The following is a 20,700-nucleotide window of genomic DNA, read 5'->3' as shown; positions in this document are numbered from 1 at the left end:
GACCTTGGGTGCATCTACACTGCAGAACTAATACAGTTTGACACCATTTAACTGCTGTAGTTCAATGCTATGGAATCCAGGAAATTTGGATTCCAAAGCAGTACCAGCCCTCTTTAGCAGAGAAAACGAAAAACTTTGTAAAACTGCAACCCTCATGAATCCATAGCGTTGAGCCATGGCAATTATAGTGGTGACAAACTTTATTAATTCCACAGTTTAGATCAGTGGTTCCCAAACTTATTTCACCTACCGCCCCCTTTCCAGAAAAAATATTACTCAGCGCCCCCTGGAAAGGGGGGCTTGGCATAGAGGGGTGGACATGGCTCCTGGACAAGAGGCGGGGCTGAGCCTCTCCCCTAGTCCAAGAAGCAGGGAGGAGGAGGGGGAGGGGGATGTGGGCGGGGCCACAAATGGGCGGCCAGGACTGGGATGGGCAGAGTTGCGAGCTCTGAGGCAGGGCTGAGCTTCTATCCCTGTGCCAGAACACAGGGGGCAGGGCTAGAGAAGGGGCGGGGCCTCTTCCCAAGTGCCTGATGGGGCTGAACCTCTATACCCCGCCCCCGTATTCTAACAAGCGCCTCAGGGGAGGTATACAGAGGCTCAGCCCTGTCTCAGGCTCTTGGAAGGAGGCCCCGCCCCCTTGCCTAGCTCCGCCCTCTGTGTCCCAACAAGCATCTCAGGAGAGGTATAGATTCTCAGCCCTGTCTTGGGCTCTTGGGAAGAAGCCATGCCCACTCCTCTAGCTCCGCCCCCTGTGTCCTAACAGGCGCCTCAGGTGCTCAGCCCTGTCTCCAGCACTTGGGAAGAGGCCCCCGCCCCTCCCCTGACCCCGCCCCCATGTCCTAATAGGTGCCATCACCGCCCCCCTGGATCGCTGCAGCGTCCACCAGGGGGCGGTAGCGCCCACTTTGGGAATCACTGGTTTAGATGCACCCATTGATGTGAGTGGCCTTTTTCAGTATACCATAGTTGCTGTCGCATGTTCCAAAGGTCTCTCGAAAAGAGACTGAACTTGTTCCTGTGTCTTCAGAAGTCCTATGAAACTCAAGCCCTGGAAATTTCCAGATGTGCCACATGATGAGGATGAGGATGAAGATGTTATGGCCGAAAGGTTGAGAGTTAAAGAGATGACAACCTGCCAGAGTTGTGAGGAGGTAAATTCTTCCTATGCTTTCAACCTTGTGTTTTAAATCTATGCGTGTACAGTGAGGCTCTCTACATCACATGTGTCAAACTCAAAGTCCGTGGGCTGAATCTTGCCCTCTGTGTCATTATATGTGGCCCTCCAGATGCTGGACTATGACTCCTGTATCATTAGACATCATGGTTAGAGCTGATGGGAGTTGTGGTACGGTAACAACTGGAAGACTGCACTTCGTTTTCTTTAGTCCACGTAGTGGGGTTTGACTCTAGATACAGGCAGTCCCTGCATTACAGAAAAGATAGGTTTTGTAGTCTTATTCTTAAATTGAGTTCATATGTAAGTTGTAACGGGTACATTTTTAAAGTATAACTCCAACCAAAAATATTTATTTTTAGTTTTGGATAACAGAGGGAAGGGTTAACAACCCCATAATGTTTGTTTTGCGGTCTGTGCCCCTTTTCAGAAGATTTCACCTCACTTACTATCCAAGTGACAGTTGAACTTTGAAATATGTGGTTTTTTGTGGAAACAATGATTGGTGATGAAGTTTCACTGGAGACGCTTATTTCCCATAACTCTTTCAGGAGTGGATTTCCTTTCTGAGGGGCAGAGTTCTCTAACTTCCTGTTGTCTCAACCCGTTATTAACTATGAGTCCGATGTAGGTCAGATGTCTGTAACTTGGAACTGCCTGTACAAGGTTTGTGGATACCTTGTACAGGCAGTTCCAAGTTACAGACATCCGACCTACATCGGACCTACCTGCCTTTAAAATGTCCTTTAACCTCTTCCCAACCTCAGAGCCACAAGTACTATTGGGTTGCTATTACCATTATCCCCAGTTCATATGGCAATTAATCAAAAGTGATGGAAGTTGCTGTTCAACAACATCTGGGTATTCAAACTGGGCAAAAACTGAAGAGTACTGAGTATATGGAAAATAAAATATAGTTGACCCTCTATCCACAAATTCTCCAGCCATGAATTAAATTATTCATAAGTCTGAAGTGCCCTTGATGAAAATAGCTTGACATCTCTGATTTACATAATCCTCTGAGTGGGAAGGTTCTCTGTGCATTCTTTTAAATGGAGATGTGTGCCTTGGAAATATGCGGGGTAAGTCCATTTGATATTGATTGATAGAACTTTGTACTGTCATAGGGCTATTTTTGAATTATATAATAAAATTATTTCAGTGTTAACATGAATGTCATATTTTGTTGTCAGAAACCAGCGATTTTGGTCAGCAGTTTACATAAAGAATATGATGAAAAGAAAGATTTTCTTCTCGGAAGAAAAATAAAGAAAGTGGCAACTAACCATGTCTCTCTTTGTGTAAAAAGAGGTTGGTGTTAAATTGTTTACTAGATCATCTGTACATTTTTAAAAAGAAAAAAATGGATCATTGTGTGATGATTTGGCATTTTCTGTTCTTTTTTAAAGGAGAAATCCTGGGAGTGCTGGGTCCTAATGGAGCTGGGAAGAGCACACTAATTAATATTCTGGCAGGAGAGGTGGAACCAACCTCAGGCCAGGTATTCCAATTAAAACGTACCTCTGTGGTCCCCTTTTTCTTAATTTTTCCACATAACCATTGCAAAAGTTTCCATTAGAAAAGATTTCTCAGGCCAGACAGAGTCCTGCTGTTCACATAAATCAAAATGAAATTGATGTTTTGCACAAAAGAGAGACAGCCATTGAAAGCAATAAGTGATCTCGGATATGTCACACTCTCAGCAGAAGGCAAAGTCAAATCCCCTCTGAACACTCTTGCACAGAAGGCCCCATGATAGGTTTGCCTTAGGTTGTCATACATCAGGAATGACTTGAAGGGACTTCTGTTTTACTAAATGCTGCTTGTAGGTGCAGAATAACAAAACAGGGTTATTCTTACTAGTTAGCAGGAAAAAATAATTGATTGATTAATCTTTATGTATATGACAAAAATCATCCACATGGAATATTTCTATTTTGGAAATGTCTTTCTATATAAGTTTTTAATGTTTTGCAGTTTGAAAGACATTTCTGTGAATGGAAAAAATGTATAAAATGGCATTATAGCAAAACTGTTTTAATACCACTGAACAAAGTTGCATTAAGTGTATTGAACAGATTCATATTCATCTTGATTTGGACAGCTTTACAAAAGAAAGTTAAGATGGAGTTTAACACAATTTATAATATTCTTACTATATAACTTAGATTACATACTATATAATTTAGACTACAGTCATACAGTTGGAAGAGACCCAAGGGCCATCCAGTCCAAACATGCAGGAACACACAAGCACTCTTGACAGGTGGCCATCCAGCCTCTGCTTAAAAAGCTCCAGAGAAGGAGATTCCAAGGCAGCTGATTCCATTGCCAAAGACCTCTTGCCATCAGGAAGCTCTTCCTAATGTTTAGGTGGAATCTTTTTTCCTGCATGTAGTCTCTGAAATAAATCTGAAATATATGACGGCTGCTTTAATATCAGAAATGTACACTGAAATTTTCCAACAGACTTCGTTAAATAGGAAAGAGGTGGTGATACAAAAGCATAACTATGTAGTGACAGCAAACTAAAATTCTTGAGCTAGTATTTCTTGTCATTATTTTAATGTTGGTTTGCTAAATACTTGTAACCATTTTCCTGCATGTTCACTGAAAATATTGTGTAAAAATATTGAGTAAGGACTGGTATATTCACAGGTGCTGATGGGAGATTATTCTTTAGGTGAGAGTAATGAGGAGAATTCCATGAGATTTGTGGGATACTGTCCACAGACAAATCCACTTTGGCCTGATATCACGTTGCAGGAGCATTTTGAAATTTTTGGTGCTATCAAAGGAATGAGTGAAATGGACATGAAGGAAGTCATAAAATGGTTAGTGATTCATGTTTACATATTCTCACACTCTCACTTTTGGCTTGATGATGACTATTTGACTGTCCAACAATTGATGAGCTCAAGGCGGTGTAATCATTTAAAAGAGAAATATGGGTTTAATTATCTCAAGAGGGAGTGAATTTAAAACAAAAAAGAACCTCAACAAGTATTTAGAAGTGGAAAATGAATGATAAAATCCTGTATTTCTGTTATCAGGATATTACATACAATGTCTATTACTACTTGAGTCTTCTTGTAAAGATAAAAAGCCGAGGATAAACAAACAACAACAACGAGTTAGAAAAACTAGTACATGAATTTGCTTCTGACAAAAAGCCTACTTTTATATGAATTGAATACAAAATATGACTTAATAGTATTCCCATCCCAAATCCCAATTTCCTAAAAATTCTCATATTATTTTAAGCTCTTCCTTTTTTTAAATGCTCAGTAGTTGCATTCCCACATTTAACAAATTGAAACACATTGTAAAAGGGAACACCAACTCTGAAAAGGCTTCAGTTAGCAACATTCTTAATAACAAGTGCTATAATTACCTGGAAGAATATTAGAAGTACAAGTTACTATGCTGAAAGGAAAACTTAGGGAGAAGACTTGGGTTTTTCTCTAGGCAAAAGAGAGAGGATTCACCGGTTGTTGTAAGCTGCCCTGAGTCCCCTTGGGTGAGAAGGGCGGGGTAGAAATGTTGTAAATAAATAAATAAAAAGGTGCTAAACAGGCCACTTCTTCCTTTCATCCTTTTCACCATCTATTATTGTGTATCTGCTGTATATGTAAATAATAATTACATTAGCACCTTGAAGTGAAGTAAATATTTAGATTTTAAAGTTGCATTGTGGTAGCTTGTTACAAGTTTAATACATTCCTTTTCAAGATGACAAAAATTCAAATTTGGTTCTCTGCAGCATTTCTAGTGCCCTTGACTTTAAGGAACATCTACAGAAAAGAACAAAGAAACTTGGGGCAGGCATCAAAAGGAAGGTAATTATATTGTTGTGCATATGGTTTTGTCATTGTTTGTAGTAGCAATTCCTTCCTCAGTAGTTTCTTAATCAGCCATCTTTTGCTAGCTTTGAATAGAATTATAGTGTTGGACCATTGGGTCCATTCCTCTACTCAGTGCAGGTTCCCCTTTTCTGTCTCTGTTTCTCACACAATTGGGCCTTCTGGAATGTTCCAGAATGGAGTAGCATTTGGAAGGAATCTCAGCCCTTGTGGCACCAATATAAATAGGACCAACAGCTACTCCTCAGATAACTAGTGCTGAGTAGCCCTTCAAGTGCCTTTTTGGACTTTTTCGTATTTTTCCTTGTCAACATTTTTTTAATAGTAGTTGAGTTGATAGCAGAAAGGCCCTTTTTCCTTACAGCTTCTTTCCTAACTCCATTAGTTTTTGTATGGTCTCCAAGGTTCTGTTCAAGAATCGTATCTCCTGCGGGGGTGAAATTCTATTGACTGAGTTCATTTTTCTCTCGGTTAGGAGCACAATTTTGAGTCCTGTTCTATTTGTAGAGCAGTCAGGGACTTTAAAACTGTATTGTTGCTTTTTATGTACCTTTGGGAGCAGCTTTTGAAAGCACTAACATTGTAGCACAGAATCATCTGCTTTAAACCTCCTCTGTCACTATTTGTAAACAGCCCCTTTCAGTGTTTCTCATCATCCTATTTACATCTTTAATTGCTATGCCTTCACCATCAGCTTGGCTTACTTTCTCAATATCACTGCAGAGGCCCAAGATAGCTCAAAAATGGTGTAAGTTCTTAATAGATCCCTCTTGTACAGTCAAAGCCAAGTAAGGGGCGCAAGAAGAGCATGGCAGATTCAGTGGCTGTTCATGAGGCAAAGAAACAGGCTAAGAACAAGTCTGCATCTCAGAAAGTGTCCTTGGTGCCAGTGACTTCCTTGGTTTTCCCTAGTTCTTCATCCTTGGTTGGTATTGATGAGCATAGTCACACAGAGGAACAGTCCAGAAGGTGCTGGTCACAGAAGGCTGTTCCAAACTGACCAACACTTGATGGGACAGCCTTCCACAACCAGCCCACCTCTGCAGGCTTTGCAGAATAATTCCGTACCTGTACATCAGCCTCCACACCTCTCTCTGAGTCCACCAAAATCTGCATGCCACTCTCAGTTTCTGTGTAGCAGCTGCAGTTCTTGATTGATTGCAGTTCATCATTGTTTGCCTTCAAAAGTGTCCTGGACAGCTCTAACGGTGAGGACGAGGAGTTGTCAGAAGGACCAGTTTTGGATTTGGAGACCAGCAGCCTTCAGCAATCCTTCCAACCTACCTTAATTAGTGCAGAAGAGCCTTCAACAGAAGTTACCAACTTCCCAGCAGGAAGTTCAAGCAGAGGCCAGAATATCATGGCAGACTGATGAGGGTTTAAGTGCTCTGTCCCTTTTACAATTTAGATGGGAGTGTGCTGCTAATTGCAGGTCTGTGCGATTAGCAAAAAAAGGGGTTCTCACAAGCAACACTTGAGAACATAGAATAAAAGTTTCTCAAGTTTGCAGTCCTGTTGCAGGAGGCAACGTCTCATTTTGTAGTGAAACTTTGGACACTTTGGATTATTTGACATTGTGGACTCTGGACTGTATCTTGGTTTCTGTGTGTGAATATTGCTTTAACCTTGGACTCAATCTTCGACTTGACTGGTTTTGTTGATTCTGGAAGCCTCTCAGCATAACTACAGTATATCGATTTGGAATTCAGACCTTGTAATACTTTCAGCAGTTAGTGTGTACTTTAACACGAAGCCCCAAGGACTTAGCACTGGGCTGTTTATATGTTACTAGCTGTGCCCGGCCACGCATTGCTGTGGCTTAGTCTGGTGGTGTTGGTCAGTCTACATTAGATTGTATTTATGCTGTGACCTCCACCTTTCTTTATACTCACATTAGTACAGTAGAGTCTCACTTATCCAAGCTAAACAGGCCAGCAGAAGGTTGGATAAGCAAATATCTTGGATAATAAGGAGGGATTAAGGAAAAGCCTATTAAACATCAAATTAGGTTATGGTTTTACAAATTAAGCACCAAAACATCATTTTAGACAACAAATTTGACAGAAAAAGTAGTTCAATATGCAGGAATGTTATGTTGTAATTACTGTATTTACAAATTTAGCATCAAAATATCACGATATATTGAAAACATTGACTACAAAAATGGCTTGGATAATGCAGAAGCTTGGATAAGCGAGTCTTGGATAAGTGAGACTCTACTGTAGTAGTATTTGAAGTCTGTTACCTTCTTCAGTTTTTGTGTTGATTGATAATTGCTTGAGATCCCTGTTGTCTTTGGTTTGTTGTTAATTGTAATGTCTGATTCTGCTGAGTGCGGTTTATATTTTTATTGTGGTACAATATTCTTTTTTTTTGTTTTGCCTGTGTAGGTGTTTATTATTGTTGTTGTTGTTGTGGTCATGAAGGTTGGATAAGTTAAATGCTACTGTATTGTTTTTTGGAGGCCCAGTGTAGCACTGACTGGCCTCTCAGCCTCAGTGCCTGGCTGTTTCTTGCCTGTGATGGTGTTGATTCTTATTGTTGTTGTTGTTGTCATTGTTATTATTGTAATTGTTTTTTTGGAGGCCAAGTGTGAATGTAGGGATTGGGGAGGTGGATGAGTTGTGTTGTCAAATTTTGTATTTGTTACAGTCACAATGCGTTGTTGTGAGTTTTGTGGGTCCGGATTGTGGTTTTGTGGTGTGGTTGTGTTGTTACAACTGAGAGGCAAGGCTTTTGTGTTGTGTTGCCAAATTTTGTATTTGTGGGGCGTTTAGTTGTGTGCCAGGTTTTGTATTTCTGGGGCGTTTAGTTGTGTTGTTATAGTCACGATGTATTGTTGTGAGTTTTCTGGATCCGGATTGTGGTTTTGTGGTGTGGTTGTGTTGTTACAATCGGGAGGGAATGCTTTTGTGTTGTGTTGCCAAGTTTTGTATTTCTGGGGCATTTAGTTGTGTTGTTATAGTCATGATGTGTTGTTGTGAGTTTTGTGGGTCTGGATTGTGGTTTTGTGTTGTGGTTGTGTTCTTACAACTGGGAGGCAAGGCTTTTGCGTTTTGTGTTCAAATTTTGTATTTCTGGGGCATTTGGTTGTGTTATAGTCACGATGCGTTGTTGTGAGTTTTGTGGGTCCGGATTGTGGTTTTGTGGTGTAGTTGTGTTGCTACAACCGGGAGAAAAGGCTTTTGTGTTGTGTTGTCAAGTTTTGTATTTCTGGGGCGTTTAGTTGTGTGCCAAGTTTCGTATTTCTGGGGCGTTTAGTTGTGTTGTTATAGTCACGATGCATTGTTGTGAGTTTTGTGGATCCGGATTGTGGTTTTGTGGTGTGGTTGTGTTGTTACAACCGGGAGGCAAGGCTTTTGCGTTGTGTTGTTAAGTTTTATATTTCTGGTGCGTTTAGTTGTGTGCCAAGTTTTGTATTTCTGGGGCGTTTAGTTGTGTTGTTATAGTCATGATGCGTTGTTGTGAGTTTTATGGATCCGGATTGTGGTTTTGTGGTGTGGTTGTGTTGTTACAACCTGGAGGGAAGGCTTTTGCGTTGTGTTGCCAAGTTTCGTATTTCTGGGGCGTTTAGTTGTGTTGTTATAGTCACAATGCGTTGTTGTGAGTTTTGTGGGTCCTGTGTGGTTTTGTGGTGTGGTTGTGTTGTTACAACTGGGAGGCAAGGCTTTTGCATTGTGTTGCCAAGTTTTGTATTTCTGGGGCGTTTAGTTGTGTTGTTATCGCATGATGCGTTGTTGTGAGTTTTGTGGGTCCGGATTGTGGTTTTGTGGTGTGGTTGTGTTGTTGTAACCTGGAGGCAAGCCTTTTGCATTGTGTTGCCAAATTTCGTATTTCTGGGATGTTTAGTTTTGTTGTTATAGTCACTGCGCAAACAACTTTATCATTTTATATATATAGATATTAAAGACTTTGTTTGAACATTGCTTTATTAGGTTAACCGGGACTTGGCAAAACACCAGTATTCCCCCCTACCCACTCTGCTTGGCCTCTGCGTAACTCTTCTAAACTGTTTATCTACTACGGAGAACAGAGGGGCAAGTCTCTGGTGTCTACAGAGAGGCTAGGCTGTTCATATGTATGATTGATCTTATCAGTTTGACACATCAATTTACCAAAAAGTCTCATCCATTAAGTAAAACATCCCACTCAACAAGGGTGACATTCTCTTCACAGTTGTAGCTGTGGGGATCTTTGCTGGAAATCTGCATTAATCTCTACTCAGTTTTTTTGTTTACCAGCCCCCCTTTTTATCTTGCAGTCTATTAACGGTTCCTTTCTACTTTGTATTATCCACAAATTAATAGGGATTCCTTCCACACTGTTGTCTAAATCATGGATAAAAATATTGCAGAGCATTGGCCCCAGAACAAAACCCTTCAGCACTCTATTTGAAATCTCTTTCCACAGTCACTGAAGCACAGTCACTGATGACAACTTTTTGTGCATGATTTTCCAACAATTATCCACCTACTGGATAGTGTTTCAATCTATTTAATCTTTAGTCAGTTTTTAAACAAAATATCGTTATCAAAAATAGCAACATTAAATGCTTTGCTGAAATTCAGATAAATTACATCCATGGCATTTCAACTATTTACTAACCTAGTAACCTAGTTAAATATTGTTACAAGATTAGTTTGGCAGGGTTTGTTGTTGCGATAACCATGCTGGCACTCACTAATTATCATTGTTATCAATACCATTGCAAACAGACTCTTGTATAATCAATTCCAGTATTTTTCCTGGTATTGAGATCAGGCTGATTATCCTGTAGTTCTATGGATCGTTTTGGGTTTTTGCCCTTTTTAAAGAAGGGAATGATATTGGCTCATCTCCAGTCCTTTTGTACTTAAACCATTCTCCAAGATTTCTCTGAAATGTTGGCAAGTGGTTCAGAGTACATCAGCAAGTTCCTTCAGTATTCTGGGATGCCTTGTTTGTTCTCACCTTTGATTTTACAAAAATGAGAACCTAATGAACAAAGGCGTCATACTAGTGCTGGTTTGAGCTGCAAAGATGGAAATAGTAAAAGCATGGGATTTTTTTAAAAATCAATTTGGAATGGTAGAAACAGAATATGGGCCATAGTTCTGTCTGAGAAACTAATATACAAAGTGAGATTAGAGAGAGGAGATTGACAAGACGGTAGCATGTAAACCTTTGTGGCTTTGGGAAGGGAGGTCAAATGAAAATCTTTTTTCAAAAAACATACTATAGGTTTTACCGTGGCTCTTGTCTTCTTGCTCAGCTTCTTTTTTTAGAATTCACATTCTTATGCTTAGAGCTTGGCCTTTGGATAGGTGTTTGAGCTATCATCTCCAACCCTCCAGGCATTTAGTTGAACGTCCTTTTGATCAGACTTGCCATGCTTCTGGCAAATATGTTCATCCCCATCTCTGTGAGGTACAGTCCAGCAGTAGCCAGTAGTTTTCCTTCTAAAAAGCAGAGACCATGATTCAAGAACCCAAGTCTCTCCACTGACAGAGAATGATGCAGTGATTTCAGTGCTTGCAATTATGCTTTCTCCATGTCTTTTCTCTGGACTATGAAAACTCCATTAAAATCTTCAGAAAATGAATCTCAGCTGTGGTGTTCCCAGAACCACTTCAGCACAGATGAGCTTCTTTTTTAGTTCTTGGAGCCCGTTGCTGCTCATTATGTGTTCTCACTTCCCTAAGATTAAATATATCTCAGGATGAAGGAGATGAGATTGCTGAGCATTCACATTTAATCCCCATGGACTGCAAGGCACATTGGGTGTAAGAGCATCTGCTTACTCTTCTTCAGAATAGTATCAAATTAATGTCTTTAAAAAAATTCTTTTACAGTTATGTTTCGCCTTAAGTATGCTTGGGAACCCTTATATTACTCTATTAGATGAGCCATCTACTGGTATGGATCCTAAAGCAAAACAGCACACGTGGTGAGTACCACCAAATAATTGGGGGATGATCTTTTTGGTATATAATATCTTAACAATATCATTTTTATTTTAAAAAATTTGTGTATGTATATATATATATATATATATATATATATATATATATATAGGCGCCCCCAATGGCACAGTGGGTTAAACCGCTGAGCCGCTGAACTTGCTGACCGAAAGGTTGACGGTTCAAATCTGGGGAGCAGGATGATGTTAACCCCAGCTTCTGCCAACCTAGCAGTTTGAAAACATGCAAATGTGAGTAGATCAATAGATACCGCTTTGGTGGGAAAGTAATGATGCTCCATGCAGTCATGTCAGCCACATGACCTTGGAGGTGTCTACGGACAATGCTGACTCTTCGGCTTTGAAATGGAGATGAGCATCACCCCTCAGAGGCGGACATGACTAGACTTAATGTCAAGGGGGAACCTTTACTTTTTACTACCAGTATATTATATCCTAATAACAGTTAGATCCTATTCTAACAGTTACTGAAAACCAGTTGTAAGCAGCATAATTAAAATTAAAAGCAATGCCAATTGAAGCAATAATTAAAAGGGAATTTTTAGAGGATTTCCTTTAGTTGGTTGCAGAAAAGTAAGCAACTGGGGCCCATTAAAGTAATTTCCAACACCCATCTTCTGGAAATGACTATCCATATATCACATGGCATATGCTGCAAGTTCCCCAAATCTGCAAAAACGTGCAGTTGCACCGTAGGTCTCTCCAGCATCGTCAGGTACATGCCTGTTGTCACTGTCCCTCTTTGCTCAGTCTTCACTTTAAGTGATGCACATTTTGTTATGGAAATGAAGATAGTCAGCTATAGAGAATAGAATGGGAAGCCAGTTGGGATGGAGACTTGTATAAAATGCAATAACTGGAGGAAGTGCAGGGAATCAAGTGAGCACTAAAGAAACTGATAAGCCACAATTAAAGTTTTATTCCTTAAAGTGTGTAAGACTGTTTACTTAAGCAGTGGCGGCGGCGGATTATAGTGCTTCATTTTAAAAGTGACTTTTTTTAGTGTTATTCCACAGACAGCTCAGGAAAATTGTGGCTACTAGCTGCCTTAAAGGAGACCAACTGCCATAACAAAACCTACAATTAAAAAATCTTCTGTCGCTGCCACCATCAACAGTAAATTCTTTAAATAATCTCTGCCCAAACTACACACAACCCTCTAATTGAAAAGATTGAGTAACTTGCAATTGATTACCAAGTTGTTATACCTCCTTGACCTTGGAGGAATGGGTAGGAAAAATATGGGTGAAGGATTTCTCCATCCTTTCATATGCTTTTTTGCTGGGAGGTCCAACAGATATTCTCACAGCCATTATATGTACTTGCAACTTAGAGAACAATATATTTGCAGATTGGTTCCTCCACTTTTTCACCAAGTGTTTGTTACATTTAATAGGAAAGCAATTCGAGCAGCCTTTAAAAGTAAACAGAGAGCAGCTATTCTGACAACCCATTATATGGAAGAAGCAGAAGCTGTGTGTGATCGGGTAGCAATCCTGGTCTCTGGAAAATTAAGGTACCTTTGCAGATTGAAGTATTCATGTTAAAGTTCAAAGCGACTGTAAAGATTCTTATGTTAAAGTGACCTCTTCCCTTCATGCCTCCCCCTTTTTATCACCTCAACAACTTAGGTGTATTGGAACAGTTCAGCATCTCAAGAGTAAGTTTGGCAAAGGATATTTCTTAGAAATGAAATTAAAAGAAGTCCCTGATATGCAGAAGAAGGAGTATTTTCAGAGGGAGATAATGCGCATCTTTCCAAATGGAAGTCACCAGGAAAGGTAAAAAAAAAAAACAATCCAGTCAACCCTCCACATTTGATGTGGTTAGGGGCCCAGGACTCTCATGAAAGTGAAAAATTGTGAATAAAGACATTGGAAGAATACCCCTCTAGCCATTTCAAAGTCTTCCATCATAACTCTGTGGTTTACTTCTGCTGGAAATGGAAAATAGAATCGCATAGGAGGATCTAAAGATTCCTAGAAATGTATTTTGTGTAGAAATCTGTAGGTCCTCCAACATGACTGGAGGAATTTGCCCATAGAGTCACACTGGAGGATCTAGAGGAGGCATGGGCAAACTTTTTTGGGAGGGGGGGGGCGCATGCGTGGCTAGGTGGAACGGGACAGGGTAGAGACTGATGTTTGTCATGGGGGGGAGGCTGGCAGACGATAGCTGTGGGACGGTTTACGTGGGGAGTAATCTTGGGGGGTGGCGGGGGGGGGGAAGGGGGAGGTCTTGTCCCACGGCTGTGTGAGGCTCCTGGGAAAGCTTTTCTTTAAAAAATAAATAAAAGGTCAATTCCGGCTTTTAAACAACTCACTGAAATAGGAATGTTTGATCCCATAAACCTCATTGACCTTGTACTCTATATTTACTGAATGAGGCCAAAAACCAAAGTTAGGGAGTCGTAACAGTGCAGTCACTGCTGCTGTCCCAACTCACCAGCAAATCAGTGATTGTGTAGAAGCCCACTGTCTCAGTCCAACTGCTCAGAGACAAAACTCTGTCGGAACAAAAGAAAAGTCTTATGCAGGACCGAAAAACCCACAGTGATATAGTTAAGTATGACCCTTCTAAGAATACAGCCACTTTTATCTCTTAACAAACTGAAGTTAAAATCCACATGTAGCCATTGTGTAGACTAGGGGTTCTCAAACCTTTTCAGCTGCTGTTTTTGAAGCAAAAGTTTCTTGTGGAGTCCCAAGAAATGTTTATATATTATATATAATGTATATATATCAGGCATGGGCCGAGCCAGTGGCAGATGGATGGAGAATGCTTGTGTGAACTAATTCACACAGTACAAAAAAAGGAAATAGAGAACAATACAATATTTAAAATGAAGAACAATTTTAACCAACATAAACTTAACAGTATTTCAGTGGAAGACCCCAGGGGCCATCCAGCCCAACACCCTTCTGCCATGCAGTAAAAGCACAAACAAATCACCCCTGAGCAGTTGGAGAGAAATAGGGTTTTGAAAGTGAAGAAAGCAATGGGGAGGATTCAGGTAGTGAGAAAAAGAGTCTGGACAGCAAGGGAGACAGGAGGGGGAGACAGGAAAAGATGTGAGTGACTGCAGGGCCCTCCTCTCTGCAGGAGGGTGTGGCAGCCCACTATGCCCTCCTGGCGAGAGGGGATTTCACACATGACTACCCAGGTTCTCGGGAGACCCTTCAGCAACTTCTTGTGACTGCCCTGGCCCTTATCTCGGCAGGTGGATGCAGCCGCAAGCCTCGTTGTCCTGCTGAGGATGGTTTCACATACAGCTGCCCAGGGCACTCAAGAGAGCCCTGGACAGTCGTATGTGAAACCATCCTCAGCAGGAGAGCCCTGGGCAGTCACGTGTGACTACCTCAGCCCTATTCTCAGTCTGGGGATGTGATAGCCCACCATGCTTCCAAGCTGAGAGGACAGGGAGACACATGGTTTCTGGGAGCTCTCCAGAGAGTATTTGGCAGCCACTAGGCTCGCCTCTAAGCCTAGGGAAATGGCAAGCTGCTGCATCCACAGGCTAAGGGGAGGGCCGAGGCAAATGAGGGCCAGAGGAAAGAATCATGGGTTTGCCCATGTAGAGTTTCCTAGCAAGGACATTTTTCTTGAAATCTGTGAGTAATCAAATCTACAAAAATCAAAACTTTACATGTAGATGAACAGCGTTAGCTAAAATAAAAGTATTCAGAATTAATACAATAAATATGCTCTCTTTTTTACTCAATTCCTGAGTGACTTATATTGCTCAGCATGGAGTAGGAGAGGGTTAATCAGGATACAGTCATCTGTCAATACCACTGGCTCCATTAGACACCCCCTCATTAACCAGTTGGTTTTATGAAAGATGAAAGCCAGCATGGTGTGGTGGTTTGAGAGCTGTGGACTATGACTGTGAAGACCAGCGTTCAAATCCCTATTCTGCTGTGTGAACCTACTGGGTGACTTTGTGCAAGTCAGAGGAAGGAAAGAAAAAGCCCTTCTGAAGAGGTCTTGCCAAGAAAGCTCCCTGATAGGTTACCTTGGAGTCACCATAGGTTGCAAATGACTTGAGAACTTTTGCTCCCGATGAGTCTGCCTTTGCCTTCCTCTGTACATCCATTTATGTTTGACTTGTAATATCCCTAAATTAGCTCTTTTGAACTTTATATAAATTATTTTCATAACAAATTTATTTCCAGGAAGATGATTATAAGTTAACAACAAGCACTTTCTTGATCTCCTTTAATTTTAAGGGATCTGTCTAGCTTTCAACTGTCTGTGAGATACAAGAGTACTTTGAAGCATTGTTAACAAATCAGTTAGACCATAAATAGATCGCTATGCATATATATTACTAAGAATACAGTACAGGCAGTCCCCAAGTTACGAAAAAATAAGTTCTGTAAGTTTGTTCTTGAGTTGAATTTGTTTGTAAGTCTGAACAGGTTCATTTTTAAGTGTAACACCAGCTATATCTGTCTGTCTGTCTGTCTGTCTGTCTGTCTATATATATAGATACACACACACACACACACACACACACTTACTTTGAATAGCATAGGGAAGCCTCTGTGGTGTTTGTTTTGCTGTCTGTGCCCCTGTTCAGAAGATTCCCCCTCACTTTCTGTCCCTGTGATAATTAGAAAATTGTGGCTTGTCATGGAAACAAGTATTGGTGAGAAAACTTCAGTGGAGATGCCTTTTCCCATGATAACTCTTCCAAAAGTTGACCCCCCCCCCCCCCCCCGAGGAGTAGATTTCTCTCACTTCCTGTTGTCTCACCCTCAATCTTAACTATGAGTCATTTGTAAGTCAGGTGTTTGTAACTTGGGGACAGCCTGTATTTACAATGTTGCTGTTTAACTAGGTTTGGGGGGGGGTTAAAAGAGAGAGGGGGGGGGAATGAATATGAATCAGTTCACAGTGAAAAAGATCCATTAAACCCACGATTTTCTCTAACATCTAAAACAATTTGAAAACTACCAAATTTCTTATAGTAGCCTAATGTTTTTTTAAAAGACAAAGAGTTCTGTGTTGTTGCAGTTCTGTGCCTTCAAGTCATTTCCAGCCTATAGCGACCATATCACAGTGTTTTCTTAGTGGTGTTTGTTCAGAAGAGTTTTGCCATTGATTTCCTCTGAGACTGAGAGAGTATGTCTTGTCCTTGGTTGCTTAGTGGGTTTCATGGGATAGTGAGGATTTGAATTGTGGTGTTCAGAGTCATAGTCATAATCTTACACTTAAACCACTACGGGGCGTCCTTTGGCAGTAAAGTAATATCAGCTATCAGACATGGCAAGTTCTACAGATTTCTGTTTACATTCAACATTTTTCAATGGGAAACTTCAACTTGATATGAGATTTATAGCATACACAAATACCTTCTGGGCTGCAGAATCACAAACACGATTCACTTTTTTTTATGATTATTTTTCTGTATTTTAAAGGAACAGATGCTATGCACTTCTATCATTTGTGATGGTTTATGATTTCTTCCCAGAAATTAGAAGTGAACTAATTTGTGGTCCGCAATACAGATGAACAACATTTCTGTAAAATGAACTTAATATTTGAGGAAGGAGTTATTCAAATATTAGTGGATAATCAGATACCCCAGCACACAATGTTGAATACCGCAACTTTTCTCCCATGATTGGTGCTGCTTTTAAATATTTGACTCCTCCTTCAATATCTACCATATCGAGTGTGTAAAATATCTAGTCAGTTACAAAGGAATAGTGTTTGTTCAGCTGTAAAATTACATGATATAAAAATGCCAAACTCCTGTAACAGTGCAACACTTGTAATTGTCATGAATGTAGCATTTCTTGCACTAATATGTAATTTGTTTATGTTGCAGTTTTGCCTCAATTTTGGCATATAAAATTCCAAAGGAGGATGTCCATTCTCTCGCACTGTGTTTTTCTAAACTAGAGGAAGGTGAGATATTAATTTCCTAAGTTAATTGATCGTTGCAAAATCTCCTTTGTCTAGTTTCTCAATTAATCAATTCTCCTATATTCTGCACCATATCAGTTCACACCTCATAATTGTCTTCTCTGAGGACATAATCTACATATATAAAAGTCAAAGTATGTGTGTTTATTTATTTGTACCACAAAACCTCCTATGTGGCTTGGTGGTTTTGGACCAAACTTGGTTCAGATACACTTCATTATCCAACTTAAAATACTTGTGGGATTTCAACTAAAAATAATAATACCCTGTTTTGGGGCAAGGGTTCTCTCCTGATGTTTCAACCACTTATGGCAGGCATCCTCAGAGGTTGTGAGGCTCGAAAAACTTACAACAGCACAGACAAAATGGCATTCTCTAGAAAAGCTGCAGTATGAGGTCTACCAAAAAACAGAAATACAGCTCTGAGGGCCACTGTCAGGACATTCACCCTATATGAAAATAAACAATTGAATGCACATTACAAGGCCTACAGAGCACAAGGCAGAATAATTTTTACTGACAATTTTGGCATGAATAATTTGCCAATAAGGACATGTAGTTGCACATCTACTGTTAAGGAATATAACAGTTCTTTCTGATGTTTTTAATAGCAAAGCATGCCTTCGATATTGAGGAATACAGCTTTTCCCAAGCAACACTTGAACAGGTAATTTCAAAGAACATAATTCTAAGTCTTATATTTTAAATTGTATTGCCTTAAAATAGTTTGGCATTAGCATATATGTTCCCAGTTTATATTATATCCTATATTGCATTGCAGTTGTGATTTGTAACTGGTACTAATTTTAAAAGTATTTTTCTAAGTTATCTGCAACTCAGCAGACTTCACAAGAACTGCTCATTTTATAAAATTTTCATGAAATCTTTGCTTATTTTAGGTATTTGTGGAACTTGCTAAAGAACAAGAAGAAGATGACAATTTTGGAACTCTAAACAGCACCCTTTGGTGGGAACGAGCCCAGGGAGAGAGGGTTGTTTTCTGATTTGTCTGTTTTCTGTTGTAAAATTAAATTGATTCATTCTACAGGTTTTTCCCCAGAATAATTGTTTTTGTTATTTTCAGTTGTTTTCTTCTTGTGTGTGCACTAAGCACTATGAATTATAGAAACATATTCCCAAGCAATTCAGAGTATGATAATAATTCCATCATCTAAGAACAAAAGAAATTGAGCCTGTTCACCTAATTTGCCTTACATACACCAACATAGTGAATATATTTGTTTTTATCACTTGCTCTTTTTAGGTACAACATTTTATAATAAAAGCAGAAAGAGGGCAGCATAGGATTTGATTTTGAAGGCAATATGTTTTCTATTCTAGGAACTCATGTACTGTATTTCATTGGCACACAGTGTGTGGCATTAATATTATTACTAAAAAACCTACAACAGGTTCAACAATCTTATTACATACTTTTATATGTGCTGCAATTTAAGGAGTTTAATTTCAGGGAACATAATCTCCCAAAGCAGGAAGAGTTATCCTGTGATATCACGTAACAGATATTTGCAGCTTTATAATAATTGGTTCATTATGGACATTTTCCACAATAACTTTTTGCTAAAGGTCATGTTTGCACGTTTTACAGTTACCCTACAAATTTTATCACAAATTCTGCACAAATTTTATATAGGTTTAATCATAAATTGTATGTTCGTTTATTATATACGTTTAACCTGAAACTACCTGTCTTTTAGAAATCACTATTTAGATGGCTCAAAGTTTAGGTATACTTTAACTTTAATGAGACATTAAATAGTATACTTTGAATTTAATATGTATGTTTCTTTTTGAAACTTTAATCAAAATTTGATGGAAATTTTAATGGGGATCTCCTTTGTATACTTTTTAATGAGGCTATGCATTATTTGAGTTGGAGTCAATATTTGAAGTACTTACTTGCTCCAATGTTATTGAAGCAATTGTGCATGCGAGTAAGTGACTTAATGCATTTATCCTGTATTCCTCCTTAAAAAGGCCCTTTCATTTAATCTTAGTCTGAACGCTAATCAATTTTTTTCCAATTTTACAAGTAAGATGGGTATAATCAGCATTTCTCTAAGTTCAAATACATACTTTTGCCAGAGTGAAGTCACAAACGTATATTGTACTTGCACCTTAAGCCACTTGGAATTCTTGCTTATCATTGGACAGACTCCAAATATAAGCTCATTAATGTAAAATATACTGAGACTACCAACTATATAGTTGTTTGTTATGAATGGTAAGATTACGTTGTGTCATGGTTGCGAGTTACACAGAAGACTATACTGCATGCACAGGTATATTTGAAAAGTTTGCACAAATGCTCTTCCATTTTTACAAATGCAAATTGTGAAAACCAAATGTGTAAATCCCTGTACATGCCTTAATTATGTATAGCATGTAAACCCATTGCATCATATTGTTAGTTTTTGTGGAATTTCCATATAACAAAAATCTGCCATATCTTTGGTGGGTTGTCCTTTTCCGTGTTCCATTTCCAAGTTCTTTCTTGGACTAAAATAGTAGCCACATGCAGCAGAACCTTGTCTTTACTTTTGTGATGATGATGATGATAACTAACTATAGGAAAACAATAACGAGTTTGTTCCATTATCGTTGAGAGATGAAATAAAAGTTTATGTTTGATATAGTCAAATTTGTACGTAATTAATTTAAAATTAAGATATAAAGAGAATGGAGCTCATTAAAAGGATAAAGCAGAGATCACATAAATATTCTTTTATTTTGGAAGTGCAATTCACATGTGCAGTTTTGACTTTTGCATATTTTATTATTCACAGATTTGATTAAAATGTTTTTTTCTTGGAATTTCTAGGTCCTTCAGTGTGATTCTGTGGTCAATATCCTTCAGTCATGCTGGAAAACATAGAGATTTCTAGAGAGAACACCTCTCCAAGAATCCCTTGGTCTTCCAGTGCAATTCTGTGGCCAGTTTCCAGCAGAAGTTGACCATCAAATCATACTGGAAGACCTAGAATTTCCTAGAGAAGTTTTCTCTCAGGTAAGAAGTAGCAGTTTCTTTATTTGCATTACAGTAGAGTCTCACTTATCCAAGGTTCTGGATTATTCAAGCCATTTTTGTAGTCAATGTTTTCAATATATCGTGATATTTCGGTGCTAAATTCGTAAATACAGTAATTACAACATAACATTCCTGCGTATTGAACTACTTTTTCTGTCAAATTTGTTGTATAACATGATGTTTTGGTGCTTAATTTGTAAAATCATAACGTAATTTGATGTTTAATAGGCTTTTCCTTAATCCCTCCTTATTATCCAAGATATTCACTTATCCAAGCTTCTGCCGGCCCGTATAGCTTGGATAAGTGAGACTCTACTGTATTTCACCTTCATGGGGATCCTGTGCCCCCAAACTTTACAAATGAGGAGGGTTGACTGTACAGACAAATAAAATCCCTGTGTGGCTAAGATCCAACAATAATGCAGCCAAGGATAAAGCTCTGTTGTTTTGCTTTGCTAGAATTCCCCTTCTGTAGCTATTGAAGGCTGCTTGTGTCACGACCCAGGCAACAGAGCACCAATAACCATACGCAGAGGCCAGATTCTATCTAATATCTTTATTAAGGAAATATATAAAGTTAATAAAAGCAGATGTAAAAGTTAGTCCAGAAGCAGACCTTTCAGGAAAGGTCAAAATTAGTCCAAAAAAGCAATGTCCAATATAAAATATTAAGGTCCAAAGTTGTAATCCAATAACCGAAACACTCACTTTGCCAGGC

The 20,700-nt window shown here is 39.2% G+C and overlaps 1 protein-coding gene across 3 annotated transcripts in view; it reads left to right on the top strand.

Annotated features, from left to right (window-relative positions):
• Positions 1 to 19,589, top strand: part of abca5 (ATP binding cassette subfamily A member 5) — a 71,238-nt gene extending 51,649 nt beyond the window's left edge. For 2 of the 3 annotated variants that reach the window (XM_008122005.3, XM_062971170.1), the window contains 11 exons: positions 1,031 to 1,154; positions 2,371 to 2,488; positions 2,587 to 2,678; positions 3,836 to 4,011; positions 4,941 to 5,016; positions 10,872 to 10,966; positions 12,396 to 12,515; positions 12,631 to 12,780; positions 16,836 to 16,915; positions 17,545 to 17,600; positions 17,833 to 19,589. In XM_008122005.3, the coding sequence (XP_008120212.1) occupies positions 1,031 to 1,154; positions 2,371 to 2,488; positions 2,587 to 2,678; positions 3,836 to 4,011; positions 4,941 to 5,016; positions 10,872 to 10,966; positions 12,396 to 12,515; positions 12,631 to 12,780; positions 16,836 to 16,915; positions 17,545 to 17,600; positions 17,833 to 17,937 (1,192 nt within the window). In that variant the 3' untranslated portion in view covers positions 17,938 to 19,589. Of the gene's footprint in view, positions 1 to 1,030; positions 1,155 to 2,370; positions 2,489 to 2,586; positions 2,679 to 3,835; positions 4,012 to 4,940; positions 5,017 to 10,871; positions 10,967 to 12,395; positions 12,516 to 12,630; positions 12,781 to 16,835; positions 16,916 to 17,544; positions 17,601 to 17,832 lie in introns of those variants that run through there. The other variant, XR_010003107.1, reaches the window with a different exon arrangement.
• The last annotated feature ends 1,111 nt before the right edge of the window (positions 19,590 to 20,700 follow it).

Source organism: Anolis carolinensis, chromosome 2 (assembly GCF_035594765.1).
Source record: "Anolis carolinensis isolate JA03-04 chromosome 2, rAnoCar3.1.pri, whole genome shotgun sequence".
NCBI lineage: Eukaryota > Metazoa > Chordata > Lepidosauria > Squamata > Dactyloidae > Anolis > Anolis carolinensis.
The sequence above is the reverse complement of the archived record's forward strand: the minus strand, read 5'-3'. Positions and strand labels throughout refer to the sequence as shown.